The sequence below is a fragment of the Heterocephalus glaber genome, unplaced genomic scaffold (genome assembly GCF_053883595.1).
Source record: "Heterocephalus glaber isolate CG9 unplaced genomic scaffold, H.glaber_assembly_v1.0 deba00001635, whole genome shotgun sequence".
Lineage (NCBI taxonomy): Eukaryota > Metazoa > Chordata > Mammalia > Rodentia > Bathyergidae > Heterocephalus > Heterocephalus glaber.
Window position 1 is genome coordinate 83926 of NW_028258393.1, and position 19686 is coordinate 103611.

The 19686-nt window shown below is 37.0% G+C and overlaps 1 protein-coding gene and 1 pseudogene across 35 annotated transcripts in view; one reads left to right on the top strand and one right to left on the bottom strand.

Annotated features, from left to right (window-relative positions):
- Positions 1-634: 634 nt before the first annotated feature.
- LOC147822395 (ribosomal biogenesis factor pseudogene) lies at positions 635-1005 on the bottom strand (annotated as a pseudogene).
- Positions 911-19686, top strand: part of LOC147822396 (adhesion G protein-coupled receptor V1-like) — a 62891-nt gene continuing 44115 nt past the window's right edge. For 14 of the 35 annotated variants that reach the window (XM_087196890.1, XM_087196891.1, XM_087196893.1 and 11 more), the window contains exons 1-9: positions 1082-4401; positions 4501-9279; positions 11030-11179; positions 12172-12267; positions 13961-14065; positions 15654-15767; positions 16517-17082; positions 17425-17701; positions 18171-18500. In XM_087196890.1, coding sequence (XP_087053016.1) covers positions 16682-17082; positions 17425-17701; positions 18171-18500 — 1008 coding nt within the window. In that variant the 5' untranslated portion in view covers positions 1082-4401; positions 4501-9279; positions 11030-11179; ... (2 more) ...; positions 15654-15767; positions 16517-16681. The other 21 variants (XM_087196896.1, XM_087196898.1, XM_087196902.1 and 18 more) reach the window with 8 other exon arrangements.

Consider the following 19686-nt stretch of genomic DNA (forward strand, 5'->3'; position numbering starts at 1 on the left):
TACAAACATGACTTTCATACGAACATAAAATAAAGCAATGTCAAATATTTTATGTACCTTTTTACTTAATGAGGGAGCTAATAGGGTACTAATACTAATTCAAAGAGCATTTGGGAAATAAAGACTCTATAAGTGAATTAGTAAAGGAATATTAAGATTTCTGTGCTAGATGTAAAGCTGGTTAATGTCCTATCAGTCAAAAAAAATACTGTAACTTATGGATTATTTGTTTCACTGAACAAAGATTGCTTGCGCTTTTTACTAGACAGAAATTTCCAGATTTGCTTTTAGCTTTTTTGAGTCTGGGATGTTTTTAATCAATAATGAATAATTGCTGATTAAGCAGAATATATTTCTCTTAATCTTGGGTAGGTCTGTGGCCTGCATGATACTGAAAGTAACAGTCACACTTTTTTTGCTTTATATCCCAATTTTGGATTTTTTTCATAATTTAATCAGTATCTATGAGCCTTGTGGCTGAGCCCATGCTATTAGAATCAAAGTACAGCTGTGTCTCTCTGGTCCGTACACAACTAAATAAGACACACGCTTGCTCTCACATCATACTTCCAGTCTCCCTTGTGCATAAAGATGGGGTACTTTATTCCTTTCCCCCCTTTTCTCATTAAATAAACATGTCTTTTTTTGTATAAAATACTTATTTTATTGAGTTTTTTGGGGGAATTTGATGCATCTCCATTGTATTACAATTGAATCATTAATCTTGCAGCTTCATCAACATTAACTGGTTCATCTTCATGATGCTGCTGATTCAGCTCTTTCTCCAGTGGTTCAAGAGTAAGCCTTTTTTGAGAAATTTGCAAGTTCCTTCTGAATGTTTACAAGAGCATTATTCACTCTACGAATTTTTTCATCATTTACAGTGTTTATCTTTTTAAGATTAGTGGTGACTGGTTTCGCTTTGTTTTTGGACTTCAAGTTCTTTTGGCTGGCTATGTGAAATACATTCCTGGACTTTTGTCCTCTTAATTTGTTCTTGGCCATTGCCGAAAAGTTCCATCAACCTTTCACCAGACCTTTAATATCCGCGTGATGCTTGCTGCTCAAGGTCCAGGTAATGCCATCTGCACTCACAGGGTCCAGGAAGTTCCGGGTAGAGGGCTAAATAAACATGTCTTGAGGACCAGTTGTATCCCAGAGTCTGTACTAGGTGATTGGGATGCAGAAGCATCCAGGATGAAGGTCATTGTCCTGAGTGTATTTTTGTTGTAAGGAGATGGAATAAATGCGAATTGTGATAAGTACAGTGAAGAAAACAGAAAGCTGAGAGAAGACTATCCTCAGAGGATAAGCTTCTTTACATAAAGGACGTCATTCCTACCAGGGAACATTACGCAAAAATGTGAGAGATGAGAGAGGGTCCTGCGAAAAGTGGAGAGAAGAGAGTCACCGCCTTTGGGACCAGCCAGCTGTGGCAGAAACCAGGGCAAGGGCTGGAGTCATCCCAGGTCTGGGAGGCCAGCGCAGCCTGTCCAGTGAGGGGGCTGATGGGTGCCAGGCAGCAAAGGCAGGGTCTCCCGGGCTGGGTCTTAGACCACGGCTCTGAGTTTGCATTTTATTCTGAGTGCAATTGGAAGCTGCTGGAGATTATTTTCTGAAAATTTTGACTCTGGAAAGTGTTACACAAAAGTAGAAGGAGTCGTGTAGTGAAACAAGTAAGTTCACCCAATTTGGGACTGTTTCTCAGGTCTTTTGACTCCCAATTCAGTGCTCAGTTATTATTACTGTTACTCTTATGGTTAATGTATGAAAGTACATGAAAAAGTGAAGACAGATTAGTTCAGAATACGAAGGTGATAAAAATTAAGAAGCACTCAAGGGGAGACCCCAAAATGTTGAAATAAATTATTAGAAAGTAGAGCAAAAACCAAATAATTGGAAATTAGAATAAAAGATAGGAAAATGAGCAAACAGTCTCAGAATACCAGTATCAAATTATAGGGAGTACAGATGACAGAACAGTGAAAATGGGCAGGGACAGAAATCACTGTGAAGTAATATGAGAAAATTCCTCTGATCTGAAGGACATAAATGTCAGCTTGAAGGGGACTGAGTGTTCAGCTAAATGGACAAAAAGATCACTAATCTCAAGATACATGCTCATGGAATTTCAGAACACTTGGGAAAAAACAGAAGAGCTTTCGGAAAGAGGAAGTGGAGAACACCCACCAGCAAACAACAGGGCACACACACTTCAGTACCAAAATGACTTTGGATTTTTCAGAGGCAATACTTGAAGCTTGAAAACTGTGGACCAAGGCTTTCAAAATTCTGACGGAAATTTTTTTTTTGCCTTAAATTCTATACCCAGTGAAGCTATCAGTTAAGTGGAAAGATACTATCATAGTAGTTCCTAAAAAGACCTAAAACATCCCTACACACCCTTACTCAGAAGGTTTCAGGGGAATGTTTTCCATCAAAAGGAGAGAATAATTCTGACCAAGGAAGAAGAAAATACAGATCAGCAAGCAGGAGATTGAACACAGGAAAGAATCAAAGACATTCCCAAGATAGAGTCATGGGGGATCCCGGGATTACTTGCTCCCCAGATACAGAGGGCAGCCACTTCTGACTGATGTGGGTGTGTCAGTGTGTGGTCTAGGAAAATGCCAGGGGTCATATTCATGTCCCTGCTTCCTGCTTCCTTGCAGAGTGAATTGATAAGTAAATGAAAGTCAGTGGAAACCATCATTTTATTGATGTGGTCTGCAGTGAGATCGTGAATAGCTGAGACAATAAAAGTCTGCCCAGCATGAATGTCTGCTCAGAAGCCTGGCAGCTGTCTGCTAAGACATCTGGGAAAGATGCGCTGAAGTCCTGTAGTCTGTGCAGAAGAGAAAAATGTCCCAGAGCTTTAGATACATGTATAAATACATGTGTATTTATAAACACCAGCAAGACACTGATGAAGTTGGCAGCAGTAGTTGACCGGATTGGAGAAGTATATAGCTTGTGTGCCTGCCATGAGGGAGACTGACTTTTCACCATTAACCTTCTGGCTTTTAAACACTGTGCTATAAGTTATTTAAAGAATAAGATAAATGTCTTAAAGTTTAAACATAAATAAAAAATGTAATTATATTGGGCATTGTCTGAATAAGTGATTAAGCCCTTTATCATTTACACGAGGTGTGTTTGTTTTTTTTTTTGTACTGGGATCAAACTCAGGTCCTTGCACTTGTGAGGCAGGTGCCGGAACCACTGAGCTACATCCCTGGCACAAGCCCTTTATCATTTAAAAAGTATTTCCACTTGTATGTCCACTGCAGCACTATTCAGAACAGGCAAGATATGGAATTAATTTAGATGTCACTGATGAATGAGTGGGTAAAGAAATTCTGTGTGTGTGTGTATCATTCAGCCATAAAAAGGAGTAAAATTTTGTCGTTTGTGGCAGTATGAGTAGAACTGGAAGTCATGTTAAGTGAAAGGTCTGGTTCAGAAAGACAGACACTGCATTTTTCTCACTTGTGGAAGCTAAAAAGTTGATCTTAAAGAAGTAGAACACAGAATAGTGGTCACCAAAGCCTGGGAACGATGTAGGGGAGAAAGGGTGGAGAGAGCATGGTTAATGGGTAAAGGCATGCGGTTGGATTGTAAGAACAGTTTCTGATGTTTTACAGCATTTGGGGGTAACTATTATTGACAATAATTAATTGAACATTTCAAAATAGCTAATAGAATGGACTTTGAGTTTTCCCAGCACACTCAAGAAATGACAAATGTCTGAAGTGGTAGTTATTCCAGTTACCTTGAGCTGAACATTACAGTTGTATCCATGTATTGAATCACCATAGTGTACCCCAGAAATACGAACAGTGGTTATGTGTCAATTAAAAATAGTAATATATTAAGAGCATTCCTGTTCTTTGTAACACTAGATTACTACTTTGTTATATTTTTTTTTGAAAGTTGCAAATTTTAATCCTATTTTGATATAAAAAAGGTAAAGGTTAATTTTTTTGTAGTACTTGCTAAATACAGATGACATAGATTAAGAATTCTTCATGGCTAAATCATTGATGATCTGAATGATGAAACTTCTCTTGTTCCACAGGAGTAATTCTATAGTTTTAGAATGCCCCTTAGTAAATGTGATAGAATTCAAGTAACCCTAAACTTGAAAATCCTGCTCCATTAGGATCATATTTTCAGTATTAATCACCTGGTGGTCACGCCATGGGAAGTTGCTCATGGTGGCCTTGACAGCAAAACCTGAGGCTGAAAGGTCAGTGTGTCCCTTCAGTTCTGACTAGTCCTCCTTGTCTCTACAGGACCTTGTCCCCTCACTCATACAGGTCCTTGTTCTGAAATTGAATAAGGACAGTGGACTTCCACATTGAGGAAAAGGTTTTATGGAAGTAGATTACTGCAAAATCAGTTGAGTTCTTATGTTTTTCTTTACATTGCCATTTTTTGGGGGGGACTGGATTCTAATTTCTAAAAATTTACCGTCCTTATTCTGTTCTACTTCTACAGAATTGTTGAGACAAGAAATGAGAGGGAAGAGAGGGGAAGGAGAAGTAAAAAGAAGCTGTGTTACGTACCACTCCTTGCAAGGAAAGTAATCATTATGCACTACAAACATAGATTAATAAACATAAAACATTTAAAAAACTATTCCCATTTTTTTCAGAACATGCTAAGGTCCTCTATCTCTTAGAGAAAGACACACTAGCCTAGATAAACAAAATTTAGAATTCTTGAAAATCCTTGAAATATTTTAGGATATAAATGCAGTTTTCTCAGCCAACTACATTCAAACAACCCAGTGTGAGATTGACCAATGAGCTCTTGCATGATCTCGACTGCAAAATCCATAGACAGACATACAGAGTTTGGAAGGAGTGGAAGGAAAGGAGACTCTGGAGGACTAGGACATGTCTTGCACCTGTCTCTGCTCTCCAAGCAAGCCTGCCTTAAGGCTAGGGGATTTGGGAGAAAAAATTACAAAGAAGAAAGTGATGGAAAGTTCAACTCAAGCCAGCTAGAGCAAATCATGTAACTTATTGTCTTAGTAACTAAAAAATCCAGGGTAATGCTGAATTCCTAAACTTAAGCTTGATTCTCAAGACCTGGCTTCTTTCTGCCTCTTGGCTCTGTTTTCAGCTGTGTGGGTTTCATTTCCAGATTGTAGGGCAGACTGGCCCAGGTCATCACAATCCCATCCCCAGTGGTAGAGAGACTCCACATCCCTCTGTGTAAATGACAGTCTCAGGAGTCTGCCTCTCGGCTTTGGTTTCCCTCATCTGAGTCCTATGCTTGGAGCCAAGGTTCCTATCTTAAGTATTATTGTGTCCTCAGTGACTGGCACAGAATATTTCACAGCCTCGTTAGGCACTCCGTATGTAAAGGTTATACCAAGCTGTACGCTGCTCTTCAGCAACCAGTTTGCATTTGAAGAGCTACTTGAGTCTATTCTAGATTTTAATTCTGAATTTGGGGGGGGGCAGAATTGGGTGACTTGTTGGATAGCCTTAATATGATTAGTGGGATTGAAGGGCCTGAGTATTTGTACCTGTGCATTATCAAGACAATAAAAACTTCATAGTATAATTTAGGAAATAAGAAGCAAGAGAATAACCCAAATCACATCATCTTAACATGATAGGAGATCTATTAAGAGGCAAGAGCTCCATTGGCAGAAGAAGTTTGAATTTCCTGTGAATCACACCAAACAAGAGTAGGAGGTGTGAGGAGGACACAGGTGTTGGTTGGAAGTGAGAGGATTTTAATATGGAGTATAGAGTATCGTGCCATCAGAGAGGAGGGAGAATGGCAGTGACTCCGAAATTCCTTCTTTCCCAATGGTGATGTAACAGGAATTATAAACATTATGATCCTTAAATGTGTTGTCTGCAACTCATCTAATAGAGCTATTTAAATCAGTGGTCTAATGGGGCATGCACAATTTTTATTAAATATAATAGAAAAATTAATGTGACTATGAGAAACCCAGAGTGCAAATAAAGAGCAAAGTAAAAGTCGACCATAGGAAACAGGAAGATAGAACTTTTGTAAAAGAGGACCAAGAGATGTGGAGGGGAAGGGATAATCGAAAATGAGCTGTGTACCTGTACCAACCCCCCACAGCGAGCATAACCATTACGTACTGCAAGCATGCACTCACGACAAGGAAAACAATTACTGAAAGAAAGGGAGAAGTAAGGTGAAATATTAGTAACATTAGTAATCATGTCAGTTACCAATGCTTGGTTTTCTGAGTTTAATAAAAAATAAAGGAAGTTCCAAACACCACATTTCAGTATAAGAGAAAATGTACCTAGTTACTCTGAAAAACAGAGACTATTCAGCTTTTGTGTAATTATGGCTTTTTTTCTAATGGAAACCTCTTTTCCAAAGTTGTTTTTCATTTTTTCAGTTTCTAGCAAATGTCAGCATTGCCCCAACAACCTTTCTCACAGTGTGGAAAGATGAAAGCAAAGGAGATGCTGTTAGCAATGATGTCACGCAGCTTGAGGCATTTCCACCATGCTTGCTTGTTCATCTTGCATGATCTCAAAACTCACTGACGTGGACCAATTCAAAATGAATTTACTGACATAAACACAAGCTCTTAGAGCTCTAATTGCCTGAGAAGTGGCAAGAATGCAGTATTTGAGCTCATTGATCCTGACATTAAAAGATGTTGTTAAATATTTAAAGTAGTCAACAGAACTGTAGCTTCATTTAAGCACATGTAATGTTTATCAGAATAATAAGGTATAAACTTTTACAAGACTCAGAATTGAGTTTTGTGGCAGTTTGGTTATTTTGCATGAGTTTAGAGTGTCTGAATTCTGGGGAACATGTAGTATGAACAGTCTACCGTATTATTCAAGCTGAAGATTTGTAAGAATGAGGTGGAAGAGGCAGTGTACCAGGGTTTCTGGGAAAGCCCGGTCATGGTCTCAGGGGCAAATCCTCCCTTGCCACTCATTTAGCTGAATGCTCTGCACATTCACTGACCTGTCTCTGGCTTAGTTTCCACAACTATGAAACAGGGCCAGTGATGCTCCGACCTTCACAGAGATGCTGTGGAAATTATACATTTGTGTTTACAGAGTACCTAAAATAGAACTATAAAAGCATTTGCTCTTATGAGTACTTCTGTAAGTCATTACTATTTTTCTTTAGGATGCATGCAGTATTAAAATGCAATGTCAGAATAGCTAGAAAAAACACATGAGGAAGTCTGTAGTAAGTTCACCTCTATAGCATACAAAACTCAGTAGTTAAAGCTGGAAATGTGGCCTTTGTGGGTCCATCCAAGGACACATTCCTCACTCCGGGAGAGGAGATTTCTAAGTGTACCCTGAAGGTGAGCTGAATCAGAGTGAACAATGATGCTTATGAAATGCATGCTCCTGGGCCCCAACTGGACAAAGTTTCTGGGAGTGGGAATTGACATTTTAACAACTACCTGGGTTGGTTCTTATGCAGGGCAAATTTGGGGAACTGTGCACAGCTGTTTGTGATTCCCTCATCTTATAATCTCACTGCCACTCTTTCTCACTTTGAATGTCAGATGTCTTAACTTCCTCAAGTTCTTCCACATCTGTTCAAGGATTTGAGATTTTTTTCCCCCAGAAATCTCAGTAACCAAGGTTTAAATTACTACCTTATTGTCCCTTCTTTCCATATCTAGGTATTTCTTTCCCACTATTTGTCCTAAGTGAAGTGTGAAATCATTCTACTATAGAATTCTACAAAAGATTTTCTCCACATGCTGTGATTTGACTCAGAACCGCCTCACCCATGAGAATCATGGGGGAGCATTTCTGATCCTTGCTTTGCTTTTTGCCTTCCCATTCTCTCATTTTTTTCCCTTTGTAATTTCTTCTCCCAAATCCCCTAGCCTTAAGGCAGGCTTGCTTGGAGAGCAGAGACAGGTGCAAGACATGTCCTAGTCCTCCAGAGTCTCCTTTCCTTCCACTCCTTCCAAACTCTGTATGTCTGTCTATGGATTTTGCAGTCGAGATCATGCAAGAGCTCATTGGTCAATCTCACACTGGGTTGTTTGAATGTAGTTGGCTGAGAAAACTGCATTTATATCCTAAAATATTTCAAGGATTCATGTATTTGGTGATTCCTAATTATAACACTACATGTAGTTATGTGGAAATACCACATGCATGAAAATTTTATCACTTCTTGGCCAAGGTAAAGATTAATAGGAAGAATTTTGGCTCCCGGCGTACATAGTGCAACTCCCCTCTGAAATGTGTGAACTTGTTATGTTCGTGTGACTGCTCACATAGACCCACTGGAATCTTAACGACCCATGAGATGAATTGTTCACATGTTTAGAGGTTCATCTACATCACAAAACAGCAGTGCTTTCAAGAGGCCACTGCGGTTCTGTACTATTGAAAGCACTTGAATCACAGCACTAAAAGTAGGAACAGTATCTATGACTCACAAACACACACATTGTGGGAAGAAGGCTGTAGAGTTAGGGAAAAGAAGATAGTATTCACTCTCCTTATTTGCTCAGTTTGATTATTTTAAAGCAGCATGGACATTTTCTAAGAAGTGATATTAGCATTTTACCTAGTAAAATGGAAGAAATTTAAGCTTTCAAAATTAACCTTTTCTTTGAAAGGATTGTCAATTCCTTGCAATAACTAAAAAAAAAAAAAAAAACTTGAGACAAATATATGGGAAAATGTAGGCACTAACCAAGATATCAATTTGTTGTTAAAGCTTTAGCATCAACAGTTTTAGTTTTGGCTAAGCCAAACCATTTCATTTGAGGGAAGTAGACTTTATCTGCTTTTCCTTGTTTTTCATAGACTAATGTGTCAATAAATTTTTAAATAAAATAATAAAGTTTACCTTATGAGTATTTGGACATAGAAGCTGAAGAACAAAAAGTAATTACGGTCCCAAAAGGAGAGCCATAGAAGAGATAAAGGTTTTACCTTTACTTCTGAATTGGATGGTTTACTATTTGATGTATTTGTGTCCTTGTTGTTTTCTGTGTAATAATGTACTCTGTATTTACATCTGTGGACAACAGAAGCTAAAGAAAATGTACTAGATATATCTTACTTTTTTTCTTTTTTCCCATAGGGATGCCTTCTGCATCTTTATTAGTAAATCTTCTTTCAGCTTTACTCATCCCTTTCGTATTTGGAGAAACAAATAAGGTTTGCTGGACAAACAGAATTTGTTGTTAATGAAACAAGCACAACAGTTATTCATTTTATCATTGAAAAAATAGGAGAACCAGCAAATGTTACTGCACTTGTATCGGTAAGAAATGATTGTAGCTTTTTGTAGATTGTGTATTTTTAATGAACATTTAAAAGAAAAAATGGCAGTTAAAAAAAGAAACCTCGTTTCTGTTAGATAATTCTTTTATGGAGATAAAAGTTAAGTAGAATTTGTGAAACTTGATTTACCTTGCATAGTTTAATTTTTGACCAACTATGTGTGCCATGTGTATATGTCTCTTGTTTTTAAGCAGAAAGTAATGTCGTATGACCAGCTGAAGATATTGCTGTATTTGTGACGGAAGTACTTGGAAGTTTTTGTTCACAAAAATAAAACTTTCATCAGTAGGGTAAATTGCCACAATATGAAACACTGTAGAAATAGAAAAATAAGAAAAGCTACTTATGAAATCAACCCAATGTTACAATTTTGTACATTGCTTTTAGCTTGTATTTATGATATAGAGGGTATTTATTTTTAGTTTGAGTATACATTCTGTTTGATAATATTTTCATATTATTTCAGTTGTATCCTGGTAGGTTTTTATTATTTTCACTTTTCTTGATCATATCATCATTGTCGTCTTAATCAGCCCTCCACTGCTCTCAATGAGGTTGCCTCCAATTTTGTTATGAATGTTATTGTGATGAAACTGTTTATATACATATCTATTTGGGATTGTCAAATGATTTTTATAGCTTCATTTCTGTATTTTTCTGTTTATTTCGTTGGCTCTTGATAGTGTGCCATTTTCTACAGTAATATGTGAGAATAAGTTTTCCAGTACCCTTGACAATTTAGTTATTTAACATTTTTTGGGGAGGGGTTACTGAGGATCGAACTCAGGTCCTTGAGCTTTCAAGGAAGACAGCAGAACCACTGAGCTAAATCCCTCGCCTAACAATTTTTTAAAATTTCTTTTCTTTTTCTTTTTTTTTTTTCGGTACTGGGGATTGAACTCAGGACCTTGCGCTTGCAAGGGAGGTGCCATGTCACTGAGCTAAATCCCCGGCTATTTTGACTAATAAAGTATTTAAAACATTTTATTTCTATAAATTAGGACTAGAAGTTTACTGAAATTTCCCTATACATTTTGTTAATTTTTTGTACTAAATCATATATATATGTGAAAAATCTCATTTGTATTTGCACAATAAATTGCTATTTCATAATTTCATAATTGCTACTTCCCTGAGAATCTTATTAGCAATGCTGATTTTACAGAGTAGAATCTTACAAAGTTAAGAAAAGTTTATAATCACTAAGAAGTTTAGCATGCTAAAAGAATTGGGTCTTAATTGGAATTGCTGTGGGACAACATAAATACAATTTCAGGTGGAGAGTTTTGGAAAGAGCATTTTATGTGAAACTAATTGGAGAAGAAATTGCTTTTCCTGCCAGCTCTCAGCAGGCTGCATCCACCTCTTCTCTGTGAGAGTTTTAGCTGCAGTTCTTCTTGTTAGTGTCGATGTAGTTCACTCCAGATCAACCAGCAATCAGAGGAGAAAATCTACTACATGACTTTCTATGCAATTATTAGTTTCCTGTGTATTTCTTTCTTTCACAATATAAAGAAATACTTTTATGTGGAATCATTTATTCCTGCAACCTTTTGTTTTCTGAAGATGACTTTTGCCATTTGTGAAATATTATGTTTTTGTACATCCTATTGTAAATCTCAGTGATACTTGGTTTTTACATTTTCTTTCCATTGCTCCAATTAGTGTCAGTTTTGCTTGTCCTAACTCTGTGTTAAGTAAGAAAAGCCACCTCTGTTTGCGTTTGATAGCTGCATGGGGAAGATACTGGTGACTTTTTTGACACATATGCTGCAGCTTTTATACCTGCTGGAGAAACAAACAGGACAGTGTACATAGCAGTGTGTGATGATGACCTGTCAGAGCCGGATGAGACTTTTACTTTTCACTTAACATTACAGGTAGGTCTTTCTTCCCCCTTGGTCTTAGACTCTGCCTTTATCTAGAAATGAGCTACTAGCAGTGGTTTTCATAAAACGTCTCTGGCAACCCCAGTCTGTTTAGAAGGTCCTGTAGAGTTGAGTCCATTCAACTTGCTGGGAATCACTTGGACAGATGCTCCGGAAAACCTCGTCTTCCCTTTGGTCCTTTTCTCTATTATTCCTCCCCTACCACCAGATGCACAAAGAGTGACCATGACTTTGGAGTTCAAAGGGGAAGGATACAAAAAAGCAAGCATGGAAGTGGGAGGTCCTTTGCTTAGAATGAATCCACAGCACCTCTGAGAAAACACTTGAGTTCATTGGACTTTGTGGCTTGCTCTGTTAGGCTGAAGCAGTGACGACTAGCACCAGGATAGTTACTGTTTCTAGAGGGCATGGAGAATTTTTTAAAGAATAATTCTGTCAGTAGGAGTGAAATTTTTAGGAACGTTATACTTGAAACAGTTACGTTTGCTTCTTTTTAATGTTCCTTTCTGCTGCTGTTCAACAGAAACATTGCAGAAAACTCTATAGATTTATAAGAAAAATTGCTAAGCATTTTACTTTCATGTGGCTTGCTGATTGATAGAATAACTAATTTTTAAATATAGCACAATCTATAGTGTAAAAATCACATTTAGTAGAATTTCATATTGCACATTTAATTCTGTAAATTAGTAAGGACATTATAGTAATCATAACATAATTTATAATATAATATTACTAGTCAGTTATTACTTATAATTATACAATTATATATTATTAAAAGTGATGGTTTTATAATTTAAGAAATTCTCATTTGGAATTTCTTTAGGATGTTGACTTAACTTGAATATGTTTTCTTAATCTGTGCATTGAAAGAATATTTTTTATTCATATTCTAAATAATTGCTTAAATACAAATTTTATTAAAATGATTATTCTTATTCTACTGTTTAATTTATTACTTTATTTTTGGACTCTTATCTTAGAAACCTTCAGCAAATGTGAAACTTGGATGGCCAAGGAATGTTACTATAACAATATTATCAAATGACAATGCATTTGGAGTTATTTCATTTAACATGGTATGGTTACAGTTTGATGAGTCTCATAGTTGTTAGGTAGTAGTACATTAATTTTTGATTATTTTTCATGTTAGCTCATGTCATCCTGTCTTTTGACATTTAAATAAAACTTGCATTAAGCCCATCCTGTCCCACATTCTGTAGACCTTTCATTTGTTTTACCTAAGACGTTTGCAAATTGAAGAGGCTTCCATGATCATGGTCATCCCTTTTCATAATTTCTTTCTGATGATCATTCCCTCTGACTCATTTGTTCCCTATTTTGTTCTGTAGCTCTAATGTGCCTTTTGCTCGATTCCTCCAAATACCACTTCAAGTAAGCACTATCCCTTTATTAGGCCCTTCTGAATGTTTGGGGTGACGATGAAATGAGAAACTACATCAAAAGAATACCAAACACCTACAGCACTTAAAATTTGGTAGCAGATGTTACAGCTCTGCAAAGTTCTAGAGTCAGTGCATGCCCTAACATTTTCCGGCTGATACATGCTTTATGAACTCCACGACCCCTGTACCCCCAGTTTCACTTTACTTTGTCTCCCTTAATACCAAAGTCCTGTCTTATGCTTCTGGCCAGTCTCATGTTCAGAAGATTTTAGTTTTTGAAACAAACATAGAAGATGGGTCCCTTCTTGAGAGGATTGTTTCCAGCTCTTAAAATAAAACAAAACAAAACATTTATAAGCTAAGTTTTAGGCTACAGTAACCTTCCTGACAGTCTTTTGAAAAAATATTACAGAGTATCATTATGGCATGATGCCATACTTCCCAGCTTTTCAGTTATTTTCTAGTTTAGATCACTGTTATGATTCATTGTTTTTTACGTTGTTTTCTTAGTTCCTTATCTTTGAATTACAGTGAGCTATATGAGTTTTACAGTTGAATTATCTTCATTGAAAAGAGTATTTGCTAACCTCAGTTTAATAAGTAGATATTTAGTAACCTGAATTCCATTGTCACACACATTAATGAAATTAATCTTTTTATGTGAGTAAAAGGTAATTGTTAGGAAGCAGCCCATGTTAGGTTCTGGGTAAGCACTTGAGAAAAATGATCGGATCGGAACCTCATCAAGCCCTTTGGGACAGGGGTCCCTCTCTCTATCTGTGGATGAGATATTAAGCCTTAGTGTCACCTTGAGAGGTGGCTGCTGCTCATTACCTCCTCCTCTTCCCTGGACTTACTGTCGGCAAGTGGGCAAGTTTCAACATTTGAAGTTCTCACTCTTGCTTCTGGCAGTGGTTGTGTCTGGCAAGTCATCACTTGTGCTTCTCAGTGGAAGCCGGCTGGTGAGAGGGAGGGGTGGTGGAAGCAGGCCGAGTGTGTCCCAGTGGCCACTGCCTTGCTCTGGAGGATTAACTCAGCTCAGGACCTCCAGGGTCCCCTGGAGGAATTTAATTTACCTGCTTTCAGCTAGATCACCTTTAGGATTCCTCAGTGGGATGGATATTGGGTGGTAGAATCAGTTCAAGACCTACCTGCCTGGTTAGTTTTATGTTCCCTTTATAATATTATTTTTAAAGATTTCAGTATTTTTATTAGCTACAGTGAATTGATGCTAGAAATACCATTTTTCCTACAGTGCAATATGAATTGATTTGCCTGTGGGGAAATGGAGTGTTTAAGGAAACAGATTTTTACTACCTCCGACCTCCACTTGATAAACCCTGATTGCCTCTGCTCTTCCCAACAGCCCTCATCAGTCACAGCGAGGGAGCCAAGAGGCAGAAATGAGTCTGTGCCTCTCACTCTCCTCAGGGAGAAGGGGACCTACGGTATGGTCACTGTGGCCTTTGAGGTGAGATTACCTGGAAATCACCTGAAAGGGTGACACTGCAGAGGCCATACCAGATGGCTGTCGTTTTAAAAATAAAGTCTCTTTGTACAATGAACACATCACTTAATAAAAATACTTTTGCTGTCTGATAAATTTCATGGTTAATATAAACATATTTTCCTTGCTACTTGCATGTATTATGTTTATGTGAACCACAAAGTGTTTTAGATATGCGGTCATAATAAATCACATCAGGAATAATAGTGGATGTGTTGCCTCTGCCGTGGAGACCCGTAGGTATGCGTGGGTGAGTGAGGCTGTGGGCAGACCATTTTCTGGGTGCTAACTACATTCATTTTACCTCTCACTGAACATTGCCACAACACGCTGCTCTGTGAAATTCACATTTCAGTTTTCAAATGATTTTTTTATGAGATCCAAAACACGATCAAATATGCTGGTTTCAAACCTTAGAGTATTAGAAAGTAACTAAGCAGTTTCTATCTTAATTATTAATTGCAAGAGTGAACACTTGGATGTACATAATACAGTTCTGTTGTAGCATTGAAGAGTTCTATTTATGCTCATGACTATCACAGTAAAGCATAAAATGTGTAGTAAAAACCAACTAAAGATACAGTACTCTTGCAAGTTTTTATAGGAAGCCTCAAGCAGTTTCTCATACACTTAGGATAATAAATTGTTGAAGATACTTCTAAAAATAAATATACAGAAAATTAGAAAATAGTTTGGCTATAGAAGGGATACACTATCAAAGTTACAGTATTTTCAACTTATCTGTGGTGTGTGTAGCCTTTGGTTTGTTAAATAGTTGTAGTAACCTTTGTGGAGCACCTTCTGTTGACATGCGTTGCTCTGTGTACCTTACGATGATTACTGCTGCATACAGAAAAGCAGTCTTCCCCAGCCCTTGGGCTCTGTTATGATCCTCTTAGAGTTTTTCCTCATAGTATTTGCCATGATCTAGCACATACACATGTGTTTTCTCATCTTTTGTTCTCCTCCATTAACTATAAGGCCCGTGTAGAAGGGGCTTTGCTTTGCCCACTGCTATATTCTTAGTAGTAGCTGAAAAAGACCAGGCACTGAGTATTCAGTATTTTTTGAAATACTGATTTTTATTAGATCTTCACATCAAACATGCAAAATGGAAATTCTTGTGCTTATTTTAAAGATGAGCAAAATGCTGCACAGAGTTTTAAATAACTTTCTAAAGGTCCCACAGTCAGTGGTGGAACTGATTTGTATTTGATCTCATTTTTTTGAGGGAATTTACTAATCTTGAATACCCTTCCTCTCAAGAAGAAATATTTATAAAGTCTCCCTCTCAGATTTAATATAATGGTTGAGAAAAAATAAAAATATCTTAGGAACTATATAGTTGAACATAAATATGGTCAAGATATAGAAATACCTTATAGACATTGACTGTTAAATTAGAAGGGCAGGCTTATGTACAGGCTTGTACAATTCTTAAAGAGCATCTTTAAGTAAACTTGAGATTATTGTCAGCTGGCACCACCGTAACGCTTCACCTGTCTTGTGAAATGCTTTGTATTTATTGATGGCATCACATACTCCTTTGCAGGTAGAGGGTGGCCCAAACCCCCCTGAAGAAGATTTGAGTCCAATTAGTGGAAATATCACCTTTCCCCTGGGCAGAGCAACAGTAATTTACAATTTGACAGTGCTTGATGATGAGGTGAGACATTGTTAAATGCTCAGAGGTGACAAGGAAGGACTCTGTGTTACAGACATGATAGAGAATCTGTGTGATATATCATAGTGTTTGAAGTTTTTCAAGAATACAGTCTTTTATAAATTAGTACTGTAACTTGTAAATTAAGGCCAATCATACTTTAGCTATTAGCTATTGAGGGATATAGTTTATTATTATTTACCTTATTTAATTAACATTAAATTGTACATCTAAGCTGGGGAATGTAGCTCAGTGATAGAGCATTTGCGTAACATATGGGAGGTCATGGGTTCAAACTCTACTACCACCCAAAAAAATGTGCATTTAAAAGTAATGAACAGGAATATAACTGACAAACACACACAATACAAAACTTTAAGCATCTTGGGAACTCTGATATTTGATTTTTGTTAGTGATTTCATGTCTGAATAGGAGCAGTGCTGCTTACCTATTATAAAAGCAAGAAAATTCTGTTGTGATTGATATTTTTGTTTGCATATTTAAAATGTTCACAGTCATAGCAGGGATTTCACTTTTGCTTGGTTAGCTCTTCCATTCTTATCTAAAATAGATTATTTTTGGAAAATATTTTAGTAAGTGGAGAATAAAAAAGCCTTTTTCTATTTGCTCCCTTCAGTTAAAGATTATTTTATATTTATATAATTCTGTTGAAAAACAGTAACTTTTTATACTTTGATTTCTTTGCAGATCTTTTGGCTATTGATGTTTTACCACTGTTTATGTTCAACAGGTACCATAAAATGATGAAACATTTTTGATTCAACTCAAAAGTATAGAAGGAGGAGCTGAGATTAACATCTCTAGGAATTCAGCTGAGATCATCATTAAGAAAAATGATGCTCCCGTGAGATTCCTCCAGAGCATTTACTTGGTACCTGAGGAAGATCACATACTTATGATTCCAGTGGCTCGTGGAAAGGATGACAATGGAAATCTGATTGGATCCAATGAATATGAAGCTTCAATCAGATACACAGTTACCACTGGGAATGCAACAACACATGCCCAGCAAAATTTAGACTTTATTGACCTTCAGCCAAATACAACTATTGTTTTTTCACCTTTTATTCATGAGTCACATCTAAAATTTCAAATAATTGATGATGCCATGCCAGAGATCGCTGAGTCATTTCACATCATGTTACTAAAGGAGACCTTACAGGGAGATGCTGTGCTAATAGGGCCTTCTGTCGTGCAAGTCACCATTAAGCCCAATGACAAGCCTTACGGCGTCCTCTCGTTCAACAGTATCCTGTTTGAAAGGCCAGTTATAATCGATGAAGATGCAACATCAAGGTATGATTTATATTAAACCCATTGCTACAATTATTTTAGTATATTATTACAAGATTTAATTTTTGTGATGTCAGACACTGTGCTGAATGGTTAGTTTTGTATTTTCTCTACCTTGACTTCACTATATTCTTTATAATTTCAGTATGATTTCAATATGCAGATGAATTCCTATTACAGTAGTTTCTTAGGAGACATCCACACATCCACTCCTTCATGCTGAAAACAATTTTGGGTCATGGCTTCTGCTTTCACCAGTGTCCAACAACCAATTTGGCATTGGGAAAGCCTGTCTAAGGGAAATGTAGAGTGTATAATGTGACAACATGCATTCCTCTTAAACAGTTCTAGATTTGAAGAAATTTCAGTGGTTAGAAACGGTGGCACCCACGGGGATGTCTCTGTGAGCTGGGTGTTGACACAGAATATCAGTGACCCCTCACCGGTGACCGATGATATCAGGCCAAGCTCTGGGGTTCTCCGCTTTGCACAAGGGCAGATGTTGGCCTCAGTTCCTCCGACTGTCATTGAGGATGACCTCCCGGAAGAGGCCGAAGCTTATCTACTTAGAATCCTGCCCCACACCATCAGTGGTGGTGCCGAAGTGAGCGAACCAGCAGAGGTAGAGCTCTCATATGACTTTCTCCTGCCACCTTTTCTGTGCTATAGAAGAACCAAAACCAAATATAATCAAATTTATGTTTAGTTCAGTGTGATATGAAGGACATTGAAAATGAGGCTTGCTTCTCTTGTTCGACATTGTCCCTTCTGCAAGTAAATAGTTTACTCTTTCTCTCATGGTGGTGCTGGAGATTCAGTCCAGGGTCATGTGCCTGCTAAGCAAGTGCTTCACCTCAGAGCCGCACCCCCAACTTTAGCACTGCACTCTTCAACAAGCTTCACAGATTGTGATTTAGGAAATTGTTCAGATTTTGGTTTTGTTCTTTTTACTCTCTTACATATGAGAAGTGATAATTTTAGATATGATATATGAATAAACACTGCAAATCAAAGTAGCCTAGAAAATACAGAGTTTGAGAATCTCAGGTGTGACAATTTTGCACTTTAATATTTTCTTTTCTCGTCTGCAGCTTTTGTTCTACATCCAGGATAGTGATGATGTTTATGGACTGATAACATTTTTTCCAATGGAAAACCAGAGGATTGAAAGCAGTCCAGGTGAACGATGCTTGTCCTTGACTTTTACAAGACTAGGAGGAGCTAAAGGCGATGTGCGGGTGCTCTATTCTGCACTTTATGTTCCTGCTGGAGCTGTGGAGCCTTTGAGAGCAAAAGATGATGTCTTAAACACATCCAGGGGAAACTGCCTCATTTTCCCGGAGCATAAGACCCAAGTGGCTAGAAAATTACCAATAAGAAATGATGCATTCCTTCAAAATGGGGCCCACTTCCTAGTACAGGTAATTGAGGGTTTAAAATCATCTCAGTTTTGGTCCAAAATTGACCATATATTTATCTGTATGAGTTTGCCAACAGTTATTTTTGCTCTCATTCATTTTTTAGATTTTATTTATTCTTTAAAGTTATTTAGGGAATCAAAAGAGACTGTGTCACTCCTGAGATGCATAACCTTGAATAAGACAATGGTTCTACTAAAATTAGTATTTTTATCAGGTGATATTTAAAATTAACCAGACATGAAGTGTGAATTACATTGTAGTGGATGACATAATGGAGTAACTTTACAAACTTTTATAGCAGGGAGCAAGAGAGAGAGAGTCACCATTCTTTTGAGTTAAGTTGGGAAAATAGGAATGAGGTTTATGGAATAAATGTTTTTCACAATAGATGCTACAGGGAAGACATTTCAAAATTTAAAATAGGAAGATGAAAATGGTTTTCTTTTAAATAATAGACTCAAGAAAATATTTCCTTATATGTTAATTGTAGATAGACTCTCTGAAGTTTCAACTAATTAATATGAAGAAGTAAGGACTCACAACTGTCTCCTTACAGCTCATCACTCTTATTGCCCAACTTCTTATTAACTAAAACATTATTTTTATTATCAAAGTTTAAAGTAGTTGCATTCAGTTCTTATGTTTTCCATGTGCTGATACTGGCTGATTATGAAAATGAGAAAACAATCAAATTAAATAATCAAATTTTGATTAAATACATTTATATAGAATCAGGTAGTATGAGTAGATCCATAAATTTAAAATCTTATTACATTATTCATTTTGTCACCTGAAGCATTATATGCTAAATAAAATATAATATTCCATTAATTTCTTTGAACTATGCCTGCCACATTTAAATTTATTTCATATTTTTGTATAGATTTGTTTTATGATTTGTTATTGCTTTCTCTGGAGTGTGTAACTGTCCGCTTTCTATATTGCCACCCTCTCTCTGCTACTGAGCTCTTCCATCTGTCTTATACGTGTATGTCGAATTATCATGTTTTTTTACACTTCTCTTGCCTGCTTGAGATATTTCTTACTGCATTCTTTAATTTCTTAATCTCTTGCCTTTCCCTTCCTGAACTGTGTTTTAGTTTACTGAGATATACACGTGCAGAAAGGGTACTTAAAGGTCAACCTGTTGGGTCTTTAAGCAGTGTAAGCTGTGAAAATTTATAGT